This window comes from Ceratotherium simum, chromosome 9, assembly GCF_057802395.1.
Source record: "Ceratotherium simum simum isolate JZ-2026a chromosome 9, ASM5780239v1, whole genome shotgun sequence".
In the NCBI taxonomy this organism is placed as follows: domain Eukaryota; kingdom Metazoa; phylum Chordata; class Mammalia; order Perissodactyla; family Rhinocerotidae; genus Ceratotherium; species Ceratotherium simum.
In genome coordinates, this window is record NC_141908.1 from 19,005,316 (window position 1) to 19,018,626 (window position 13,311).

The following is a 13,311-nucleotide window of genomic DNA, read 5'->3' on the forward strand; positions in this document are numbered from 1 at the left end:
CCCGATTTATATAAAATTGCCTGTCTATCTATCTATTATCTATCTACCTACCTACCTATCTATCCTTATTTACCTCAGCAGAGAAGCCATCTAGAGTGAAAGTTACCAAAACACATTAGTAACGGTTATCTCTGAACAGTGAGATTTCAGTTGATTTTTACTTATTTAAAATAATTTTTTCTCTTTGATTGTTAAAATAAGTTGAATCATTTTCCCCAAAGCAATAAATTATCTTTAATTAGTAAAAATTAAAAACTTATAAAGACAATGTTAAAGCATGAGACAAGGAGATACCAAGTGAAATTAGCAGATGATAGCATTACATGTAAGCTATGTTAAAACTATGTGAAAATTATTAGATACATGGGCAAGGTAGAAATAAAGAAAAAACGAAAACAATTTACTTGTTAGTATGCTTGGATTATGGTATTTTTCCTTTCCATTTTTAATGTTATAGGGTTACATATTTTTCTTGTTTTATCATATATACATTTATAAGTATGTATATTTTACAAGTTCTTACTCACATCAAGCCAAAATCTACTTCTTTATTATGTTTCACTCCTTAATAATAGTTTTGTCCTCTGAGACCACAAAGACAAAAGTCTAATTCCTTTAAAAATGACATCTTTAAATATTTAAGGACATGTTCCTTCTAGGTCTTTTCTTTCTCAAATTCCTATAGGCTTCATGAGATCAATCACTGTCTTGCTCATCTTTGTATCGCCGGCAGCTCTGAAATAATGTCTTAAATATAGTAGGCAATCAATAATATTAGGCATCTTTAGAGCTGAATATGAAATCCCCTCATTATTCTGGTCACCCTTTCCAAGATATGTTTTCATTTGTTAACATGCCTCTTAAAATACGACTTTTAGTTCTCTCTCAAATCTTCATACCCCTAGTCTCCAATGATCTTCTAAAATCTACTCCAACCATTCTACTCCATGGCTATAACCAGTCCCGAAAAAAAAAACTCTACCTGATAAATTCAGACATTCCACTCTCTCCTACCCCCATCCTTCTAGCCCACCTGTTCATTTAAACCTACTCTCTCTTTACTATCTCAACAGGACCTTTCAGTCAGCTGCCGGCTCCACTTTCACCATATCCACAATATTCTTCCTGTCTTCACATGCTTCCTCACCTTGTTTTGATTTCCAAGTCCATACATTAGCTTCGTTCTTATCAATACAGCATAATTTCCCTTGTCCCACAATCCAAGCATCACAAGCTGGTGAAAAAAAAAATCTTCAGTGGATCCATAAGCCTTTTCTAAGCCTGTACTCAGGCTGCTGGGTGTTGCTGGGAAATTGTACCTTAGAGAAGACTGGTTCCACTACAAATCTAGAATTGCTGATCTCAAATGTTAGGCAGTGCTGCCACCAACTCTACCACACCAATCTCGTTATCTCCTTTTCCCATTCAGCGAAATTTCACACTATGTGAACATTCATCAAACTTTTAACCCTCCACTTTTCCATTTCTCTGAACACGACTGTCCTTCCCATTCACAGAGAAAATAAAAGTCATCATATGCAAACTCCCTCAACTTCCTGCCACCCCAGAAACTATGGCATATTCTCAATAATACCATGCAGCCATAAAAAAGGATAAAGCTCTTTATGTATACAAAAAAAAGGATAAATAAAGTACAAAACAATGTTTATGTTTATAATATACTATGATCTATGTAAAAAATGATGAATTTGCTTGAAAATGTACACAATTTCTGTGGAAAGATTAAAAACTACATATAAAAAAAAATAACAGAAAACTACATATAGTTGCCAAAAGAGAGAGAAAGTGAGGTGAAAGGGAGACTTTTATAAAGTATATACTCTACTCTAGATTTAGAATTTTGAACCATGTGGAAATGTCATCTAAAAAATAACAAACAAAATTTGTAAATCTAATCATTCATGTCTCTTTCACGCTTTCAAATCCCACACTGCAGGGGCTAGGGGGTGGGGGGGAATAGGGAGTTATTATTTAATGGGCGTAGAGTTTCAGTTTGGAATGATGAAAAAGTTCTGGAGAGGGATAGTGGTGATGGTTGCATAACAATGCGAATGCACTTAATGTCATTGAACTGTACACTTGAAAATAGTTAAAATGGTAAATTTTCTTATGTATATTTTACCACAATAAAAAAAAAACCACAATACTGATAACTAAAAAACAAAACAAAACACTCTCCAATGCCTTCTTACTGCTATTATGATGAAGAACAAGATTCCATTACCTCAAAATATTCAGCTGAACTAGACTTTTAGTTCCTCAAAGACATAGAAGACTCTCTTGCTCTGGGCCTTAGCATATAAAATTCGTTTTCCTGGAACACAAATAAATATCACCTACTCACAGGATGCCTCTTCTGTCCTTTGTGACTTGATTAGTTCACTCTGCTAAACTCTACCTTCACATTCTTTACTTCTCTTTTAAGACACTCAACTTTTTTTTTTTTTTTTTTTAAAGATTTTATTTATTTTACTTTTCCCCCCAAAGCCCCAGTGGATAGTTGTGTGTCGTAGCTGCACATCCTTCTAGTTGCTGTATGTGGGACTCGGCCTCAGGATGAACGGAGAAGTGGTGCCTCGATGCGCACCCGGGATCCGAACCCGGGCCACCAGCATCGCAGCGCGCGCACTTAACCACCAAGCCACAGGGCCGGCCCGACACTCAATTTTTTATGACACATTACAACTGTAATTATCTGGTTAGTGTTTGACTTGAAAATGCAGTGAAGGCTGGGACCGTGTGAGTCTTGTTTCTTAACGCACACTTGATGCCTAGCACACAGCATGGCATATAACAAGTACCCTATAAATATTTTTTGAATAAATGGATTAATTCAAAATTAAACCATATTCCAGATATACTCTAATCAATGAGTAGAGTAGAATCATCCCTTACTCCGGATGTTACTTTGATTACTGTGTCCTAATATTACTTCAATTTATTTTTATCAGTTATGACAGGCAGCTGACTTCAATTTAGCCTAGGGTTATTCAAAACCAGAAGTTTTTGAACTGAACTACTGATAACAGGTAAGGATTTCTCAAATCCCTTCCACACAAAGCAGACTTTCTAAGCATAAGTGCAGAATTTATCCTATTAATTTCTATCTAATTATTTTTCAAACTTATCTCTGCCATATAGTATATTAACTATTTCTTTCAGATTTGAGCCATTTGCAAATGGAATAGACCTGACCTCTATTTAGCCATGGATGAGAACATTGAATGTGACAGTGCTGAGGACAAAGAACGGTGCAATTCCATAAGAGACACTTCTTGAAGTTGACAATGACCTATTAATTAACACTTTTGGGGAATGGTTATAAATACCTTTAATATGTGTTATCACCCAGCATTTTCCTGTTCATAAAAATTTAGATAAATATTTCTCCTAAGAGGTGGAACTGGCACAAAATACCAGCAATAAAGAAAGTTCAGGGGCTGGCCTCGTGGCTTAGCGGTTAAGTGCGAGCGCTCCGCTACTGGCGGCCCGGGTTTGGATCCCGGGCGCGCACCGACGCACCGCTTCTCCGGCCATGCTGAGGCCGCATCCCACATACAGCAACTAGAAGGATGTGCAGCTATGACATACAACTATCTACTGGGGCTTTGGGGAAAAAAAAAGGAGGAGGATTGGCAATAGATGTCAGCTCAGAGCTGGTCTTCCTCAGCAAAAAGAGGAGGATTAGCATGGATGTTAGCTCAGGGCTGATCTTCCTCACAAAAAAAAAAAAAACAGAAAGAAAGTTCAGAAAATCTGATAAATTACTATGAAGATATTCTGGGATATTCTTAACCTTTAAGCATGACATCAGGGAGGACAAATATGTCTTCCCACAGCATGCCTTTTGAAGGTGGCTGCTTATAACAGGATGCTTGGCTGGATTATCTATGTGTTCTCTTTTTCTATGTAAAAGAACATTTATTAAAGTCACCATTCCAGGGCCGGCCCCGTGGCTTAGTGGTTGGGTGCGCGCGCTCTGCTGTTGGCGGCCCGGGTTCAGATCCCAGGCGCGCACCGACGCACTGCTTCTCTGGCCATGCTGAGGCCGCGTCCCACATGCAGCAACTAGAAGGATGTGCAACTACGACATACAACTATCTACTGGGGCTTTGGGGAAAAATAAATAAATAAAATTAAAAAAAAAAAAAAGTCACCATTCCCTAAGTCTTTCTTACTGCCAGGAAAAGTGAAAAAAATATAAGAGGAAGTCAGATACAGGGCAAGCCATTTAACCTCACCAGTTGCCTATAAAATGACAGCGGGGGACTGGGTGATCTGTAAAGTCTTTTCTAGCTCTAATGTGCTAATGGTTGACAACTGAATGTGCTGCCTTCTCCAAATCCTGTTTGTTATTTATAGCTTCCTCTAAATATAACCCAGTGGAGTGAAGGATGTAAGCCATTTTGGATATGGGATGTTCTGGCTGAGTAACACTTGCTCTGTGCCTCTCAAATCAAACCAGGTAGGTGGTTACCTATACCTAGACTTCTCATCCTGAACCACATTCACATTAGTATATTTCTGTTTGCCATCACTTATGTATTTAATAAACTTTATAAAGGCAAAGTTATATTTTTGCTCAAGCTTCACTTAACTTATTTTGAATACAGTCATGACATTCCAAATATAAGACATGGGTCTAGAACTGCATAACTAATCATAATTTGCTTTCTGCAAAATTATAGTGTAAAAATGACACCTTCATAGAATCAAAACATTATGGAAAAAAATCTAACATTCCACAGACTAACTTAAAATGCCAGGAAATGCCTTGATCTGAATCAGAATCTATGGAACCATAGTGCTTTCAAGCTAAAGAAGTGAAGGAATAACATAAAACTTTTGAAATGGAATCTGGAAGAAAATGATTTTTGAGAAGCATGATAATAAACTTGAAATGACTTTCTCAAGTAAACAGGAACTAAACCACAATCTCCTCAGTCATAAAGCATTTCATAAAGATAAACTTTTCTTTGAAACAGTGTTTGCATTAACAAGCAAGAAAGACAGGTACACACCTCTGTTGTCATATGACAAGTCCTAATCAAAAAACAAAAAAAGAAATGCTTTCTGATCACTTAGGTTTTCCTAGTCCCTAAAAAAAGGTAAATTCAGTTAAATATATTTGTTTTATGTAGGCCAACTTTGGCACTTATAATCTACAAGAAATGATTAAGAGCTTCCCAACAATATCTAGAATCATGCCTGTTTAGCACTGTATTTTAAAACTATTTATTATTTTTTGTGTAGAGAAAGACAACTGACTTTTTGATAGTAACTTTGTGCTAGGATACCTTAATGAATTCTCTTTTGTTTAAAAATTTTTTCAGCTGATGCTCTCCAGTCTTCCAAATAAATAACATCAGTTGCAGATAATGATAATTTTGCCTTTTTCTTTCCAATTTTTACCTCTTATTTTTCTGTTGAGTAATTGAACTGATTAGCGCCTCCAAAATAAAGGTAAACTGTGGTGACAATGAACATCTTTGCCTTGGTTTTAGTGTTTCATATGATGGTAGTTTTGGGCTTAAAACACACTCACACAGATACATAAACATATATATTGTATGTGTATATAAATACATACACACATATATACCTTAATATTATTAAAAACTATACTCAAGGATGGATGTTGAGTTTTATCAAATTACATCTCAGCATATATGGAGATGATGAAATGAAGTTTTTCCTTTTCATTATTAACATGGCTAATTCTATTCATACATTTCCTAATATTAAACTATGCTTGCAATCCTGATATGAATCTATTTGCATATGGTTAATATATTAAGCTCTTAATGAATTTCTAGATTATACTAACACTAAGGATTTCTGCATTTATAGTCTTAAGTAGAAAAGGTCTTGGTTTTCTTTTTTTTCTCCTCTCTTGTCTGATTTTGGTATCAATGTTAAACTGCCTTCATACAAACAATTTGGAAGGACTCTTTCCATCTGTGTGCTCTGGAGCCCTTTAAAAAGCATCAGAACAACATGGCCACATGGGGTTATTTGAGGGAATTGTAGAAAGGGAAAAAGAAAACACACACACACATTGGGAAAAAATGTGAGGGACTCATATTACAGACAAAGAGCTGATTTCTATAATAAATAAAGATTTCCAGTATATCAATAAGGAAGAAAAGCCAATAAATTTAGTAGAACAAAGGGCAAACAACATAAATAGACAACTAACAGAAAAAAAGTACAAATGACTCTTACATGTATGAAAAAATATTTGACTGCATTTAATAACATAAGAAAACAAATGTGTATTAAAACAACTACCAGGGGCTGGCCCTGTGGTGTAGTGGTTAAGTGCGCGTGCTCCACTGCTGGGGACCTGGGTTCGGATCCCGGGCGTGCACCGATGCACTGCTTCTCAAGCCATGCTGTGGCGGCGCCCCATATAAAGTAGAGGAAGATGGGCACAGAGGTTAGCCCAGGGCCAGTCTTCCTCAGCAAAAAAAAGAAAGAGGAGGATTGGCATGGACGTTAGCTCAGAGCTGATCTTCCTCACAAAAAAAAATAAATAAAAAAATAAAACAAAATAAAACTACTATCAGTTCACATAAGCAAAATAAAATAATTTATATTTGAACATGTTGGCAAGGTGTGGGGGGAGAGACAATCTTACTGCTGGTGGAAATATAAATTGCTATAATTCTGTGGAGCATAATTTGCAAAAATCTATAAAATATAAAAATGCACATGCCTTTTGTAACAGTAATTCCACTTCTATAAATTTATCTTACAGATTTATTACCGTGTGTGATATTAAATATTAAAATAACTAATAATTATTGAGCATTCACTATGTGCCGGTCACTGTTCAAGCCTTTTAAAAATATTAGCTAATGTCTCATAATAACTCTCATGATAGCTCTCTGAGGCAGGAATAATCATTCTCTGTTTTTAGAGCTGAAGAAACTAAGGTTTGGGGAGATAAAGTTGCTTTCCTAAAATGGAACATCTGGTAAGGACTGGATGTGAAAATAAAACACAAGTGTTCCAGCTCTAGTTTCACATGCTCTTTGCCACTATAAGATACTACCTCTCAACATGTGCTAAGACATTCATTGCTGCGTTGTATGCAACAGCTACATACCACAAACAAATGTCTATTAACAGTTGACTACATAAACAAATTATAGGGCATCCAACAGTGGAATACATGTAGCATTTAAAAAGAATGTCAAAGCTCTTTCAGTAACTAATATGTGAGGATCTCCAATGAACATTAGGAGAAGACAGCAAACTACAGAACATGTACATTATACTACTATATACGTAGAAATAAAATGAAATAATATTTTACCTATAAAATCACACGTGCTTTTTCCTGCATAGATTATCTCCAGAAGGGTACACAAGAAACTGCCAACACTGGCGACCCGGGAAGGGAAATGGTTGGCTGGGAGACACAGGTGGAATGGGCAATTTTCACTTTTGTACAACTGCTCATTTATCTAGTCAATACAAATAAGTAATCTCAAAAATAAAATAAGTGGAAATAAAAACTGCCATTATCAGGGCAGCCCAGTGGCGTAGCGGTTAAGTTTGCATGCTCTGCTTCGGTGGCCCGAGTTCACAGGTTCGGATCCCGGGCATGGACCTATGCACCACTTATCAAGCCATGCTGTGGCGGCATCCCATACAAAAAAGAGTAGAGGAAGATGGGCATGGATGGTAGCCCAGGGCCAATCTTCCTCAGCGAAAAAAAAAAAAAAAGAGGAGGATTGGCAATAGATGTTAGCTCAGGGCTAATCTTCCTCACACACACACAAAAAACAACCAATAAAAAACTGCCATCATCTGCTCCTTTTATTTTATATAGAGGTCATTCACACAAGATTTTACTTGAAGAAATTATTCCACAGCTACCACAAGTTTGACAAACACTGGAACAAAGAATGACTAATAAAGCTTAATGTTCTTGGTAAATACATGAGGATTAAAGCTTATAGAAAATAATTTGTCATACCTGATACGTGCATTACAGTATCTTTTGGCATAGTCGGTCCATGTTCCAAATTTCTGGGGAAAGAGAGCTTCAATCTGCATGAAAAGCTGTTAACAATACAAGTATTCTCAGTATGTTGTAATATTTTCAAGTAAATTATTATTACTATGATAAATCCCAGTTGATAAAACCGTATAAAGCAAAAAAGAAAATCTACCTCTTCTTCCTCAAGGCTCCTCCTGCCCCTGCATCCACCAATCCCTGCCCTCCTATTCTTCACGGATAACTGCTATCCTTTTCTTCAATATCCCTTTATGTATTTTGTATGCTTATACAAGCATATATATATATATTCTCTTTTATTCACATGAAGAGGATCATATTATACAAAAACAACTACAATTTTGTCACAAAAAACATATCTTAGACATCATTAAAGTACATATGTATCTATTTTTACTTAGTTTTAAAAATTATATAAGCAATGTATTACAACAATAAAGCACTGTTTAAAGGCTGCATAGCAACACATTATTAAGTAGATGTACTGTAAAATATTTAAAGTCTCCTGATAATGGATATATAGGCTGTTTCTAGCTTTTATGCAGTTATGAAAATTAATAACTTTGTGTAAGTCTGTGCGTGTATATGTGCATATATATAAATGTATATAGGTGTAGGTATATGTATCTACATCTAGCAATCATCTATTTATCTACCCATCCATCCACAGACCCATCTGCATTTCTATTAGATGGGTTTGTAGGGTATATTTTTAGAAATGAAACAGGTGGGTTTAAGGTATATGCTTTTTTTTCTTTTGGTGAGGAAGACTAGCCCTGAGCTAACATCCGATCCCAATCCTCTTTTTGCTGAGGACGATTGGCCCTGGGCTAACATCCGTGTCTATCTTCCTCTACTTTATATGTGTCGCCGCCACAAGTGGTGCATCGGTGTGCGCCGTGTGCCGGAGAACCGAATCTGCAAACCCCAGGCCGCCCAAGCAGAAAGGAGCATGCGCACTTAACCCTTACGCCACCAGCTGGCCCCAAGGTATATGCTTTTTAAAGTTTGATAGATATCACCATGTTGCACCGTAAAAAGACGGTCCCAATTTACACTACCATCAATAGTATCATGAAATCTTTTCATTTTTATAACTTTGAAAGGCTGCACGTACTAGTGTCTCACTGTTATTTAATATGCTTTTTAAAAAATAACAGTTTTATTGAGATATAGCACTTTTATTGTTCACACTCTTAAAGTGTACAATTCAGTGGCTTTTAGTATATTCACAAAGTTGTGCCTCAATCACCACTATCTAATTCTGGAACATTTTTACCACTCCAAAAAGAAAACTCATATCCATTACCAGTCACTTCCCATTTCCCCCTCTCCCCAATCCTGGCAACCACTAATCTACTTCCTATCTCCATAGGAATGAATTTGCCTATTCTAAAGATTTCATATAAATGGAATCATACAATATTTAGCCTTTGCGTCTAGCTTCTTTCACCTAGCATAATGTTTTCAAGGCTCACACATGTTGCAGAATGTATCAGTACTTCATTCCTTTTTATGGCTACATTTTGTTTATCCGTTCATCAGTTACGAACAGTGGTTTTTTTAACACTTTTTGGTTATCATGAACAATGCTGCTATGAACATCTGTATACAGCTTTTTTGTGAACATATGTTTTCAATTCTCCTCGGTATATAACCGGAACGGAATTGCTAGGTCTTATGGTAACTCTATTTTTTTTTTTTTTTTGAGGAAGACTAGCCCTGAGCTAACAACCAATGCCAATCCTTCCCTTTTTGCTGAGGAAGATTGGCCCTGGGCTAACATCCATGCCCATCTTCCTCTACTTTATATGGGACGCTACCACAGCATGGCTTGATGAGCAGTGCTTCGGTGCACGTCCGGGATCCGAACCTGCAAACCCCAAGCTGCCAAAGCAGAGCGCACGCACCTAACCACCGCACCACTGGGCCAGCCCCTAGTAACTTTATTTTTAACTTAACGAACTGCCAAAGTGTTTTCCAAAGTGGCTTTGTTGCTTTACATCCTTTTTATATGACAACATACTACTGAATAACCAATGAGTCACAAAAGAAATCACAACAGAAATTAGAAATTAGAAAAGACTTGGAGATAAATGAAATTGAGGAGACATACCAAAACATGAGATGCAGTGAAAGCAGCGCTTAGAGGGAAATTTATATCTGTATATGTGTATATTAAAAAACAAAATACTTAAATTAATAACCTAATTTTCTACCTTAAGATAATGGAAAAGAGCAAACTAAACCCAAAACAAAGAGAAGGAATAACATAATAAAGATTAGAATGGAAATAAACAAAATAGAGAATAGAAAAACAGAGAGAAAATCAACGAAAACAAAAGTTCTTAGAAAGATCAACAAAATTGATAAAATTTTAGCTAGACTGGCCAAAAAAAAAGAGAGAAGACTCAAATTACTAAAATCAAGAATGAAAGAGGGGACATCACTATCAACCTCACAGAAATATGAAGGATTATAAGGGAATACTATGAACAAAGTACCAAACTGACTCAAGAAGAAATAGATAATCTGAATAGACGTATTATATATTCAGTGAAGAGACTGAAATATTAATCTAAATACTACCAACAAAGAAAAGCTCAGATGGCTTCACCATCGAATTCTATCAAACATTTAAAAAAGTAATACCAATGTTTTGCAAACTCTTCCAAACAACAGAAGAGAAGGAAACACTTTCCAACTCATTCTATGAGGCCAGTAATACCTTCATACCAACACCAGATAAAGATATAACCAGAAAACTATAGATCAATATCTCTTATGAATATAGACACAATAAATATTAGCAAACTGAATCCAGCAACATATAAAAGGATTACACACCATAACCAAGTGAGCTTTATCCCATAATACAAGGTTGCTTTCATATCTGAGAATCAATTAATATAATATACCATATCAATAGAATAAGGGACAAAAACTATACAATTATCACAATAGATGCAGAAAAGCATTTGACAAAATTTAATATCCTTTCATGATTAAACACTCAATAAACAAGGGATAGAAAGGAACTTAGCATGATACAGTAAATCAACAAAAAACCACAGATAACATAATTAAATGTGAAAGATTGAATGCTTTCCTGCTAAGATCAGGAGCAAAACAAGAATGCTCACTCTTGCCACTTCCATTCAAAATTGTACTGGAAGTTCTAGCCAGGGAAATTAAGCAAGAAAATGAAATAAAAGGCATCCACATTGGAAAGGAATAAGTAAAACTATCTCTATTTGCAGATAACATGATCTTATATATAGAAAACCCCAGGGAATCCACTAAAAACTATTAGAACTAATAAATGAGTTCAGCAAAGTTGCAGAATAGAAGATCAAAAATCAATTGTATTTCTATACACTTGCAATGAACATTCTGTAAATGAAATTAAGCAAACAGTTCTATTGACAATAGCATCAAAAAGAATAAAATATTTAACAAAAGAAGCATAAGACTTATACTGTGAAAACTACAAAGCATTGTTGGAAAATAAAGACCTAAATAACTTGAAAGATATCCCACATTCAGGAATTTGAAGACTTAATATTGTTAGGATGGCAATACACTCCAAAGTAATCTACAGATTCAACACAATACCTATGAAAATCCAAGCTGGATTCTTTGCAAAAATTGCCAAACTCTACAAAAAATTCATATGGAAATTCAAGGTACCCAGAATATCTAAAATAATCTTGAAAAAGAAAAACAAAGGTGGAGGACTCACACTTCTCAGTTTCAAAATGCCTAACTTAGAATTTGTAATTTTATATTTTTTTCTTCAAGAGTCCCAAACATACCCAAACTGTATAACCATCAGGATCCACAAAACCAGGATTTATCCTTGCTTTGGATAGTAGCTACCACGGGTGAGGAGTGAAAGTACTGGCAGGGGGACACAAGGGCATTTATTGTATTGTCAGTGTTCTCTTTCTTATGGTAGGTAATCAATAGGTGACTATTCATTTTACTATTATAATTTATTTTATTTTTTATTTTTATTTTTTTCATCCCTAAACACCCTACAGAGTTGTATATTCTAGTTGTAAGTCCTCCTAGTTCTTCTATGTGAGCCGCCGCCACAGCATGGCTACTGACAGACGAATGGTGTGGTTCCGTGCCTGGGAACAGAACCTAGGCTGCCAAAGTGGAGCGCACCAAACCTTAACTACTAGACCATCAGGGCTGGCTCACTATTATAATTTAGCATAAACATATCTTTTATCTCTTTATTAAATGATATATTTCATCATTTTTTTAATAAAGGTATAATCAATCCTATTATTCAGTGACATAATTTTGGACTATAAGTAAATTATGTGGGTTCCACTCTCCCACTTCCAATGGGTATCCAAGAGCAAAAAATTAAAAGGTAAAACTGAATATTTTACCATCACTATGTATGTGCTGTTATATGTATCTCAGAAGATTTCCAGGGTGGAGTTCAAAAGCAGAGCCTTGGTAATACTAGTAGAGATGTGATCCAATAGCTGTCTCCCAGGCTTGGCTTAATAATCAATAATAACAACGGCTACCCTATGTTGAGTGCTTATTATGTGCCAGGGCACAGAGCAAGGTACTTTCAAATCAATATTTCCTTTAATTCTCGCAGCAACCCTACAAGACAACAAGCTCATGTTTTTTTCTATGACTCAGTGTTCATTAATAGACAGGGCTTCCCTAGGTTACACTGACCCTGACAGTCTCACAAGAGTTTCTCCTTCCCAACCCTTTAATCACTCCATACTCTACCTGCCTCTTAGAATGGTAAAGCTAAATGAGGTATCAAACAAATGCCGTATTCCTCCATTTTAAGTAGATACCCTATCTGCTCTGCGTGTAAGTTCTAGTTTCTACTGTCCCAAACACGGATCTTGATGTGAAAGAGGAACAGAGAGAAGTTACGTAAAATATAAAAGATATATAGTAGATTCAACTCCAATCCTAAGGAGCTTATAATGTAAAATAGACCAGGTAAATGAAGATTAAGACCACAGAAAACCATAAGAACACAAATGTGAAGAATATTACAAATTTGTACTAAATATGAAAACATTATAATAAAGGTAAAAATTATTTTTTATATATACCTACAAGCATGGTAAGGTTCACATGTAAATTGACAAAAATGATCATAGTAAAAGATATATTTAATCATTAGTAGCTGTCTACAAATTCCTAATGTACTCTTATGGCATTTTAGGCATGTAATTTAAAATTAAAAATAAGTAATTGATTCAGTTTTA

At 35.5% G+C, this 13,311-nt stretch overlaps 1 protein-coding gene across 5 annotated transcripts in view; it reads right to left on the bottom strand.

Annotated features, from left to right (window-relative positions):
- ZRANB3 (zinc finger RANBP2-type containing 3) overlaps positions 1–13,311 on the bottom strand; it is a 239,961-nt gene that overhangs the window by 91,858 nt on the left and 134,792 nt on the right. For all 5 annotated transcript variants that reach the window (XM_087435092.1, XM_004423871.3, XM_087435094.1 and 2 more), the window contains one exon: positions 8,009–8,094. In XM_087435092.1, coding sequence (XP_087291218.1) covers positions 8,009–8,094 — 86 coding nt within the window. The remainder of the gene's footprint in view (positions 1–8,008; positions 8,095–13,311) is intronic.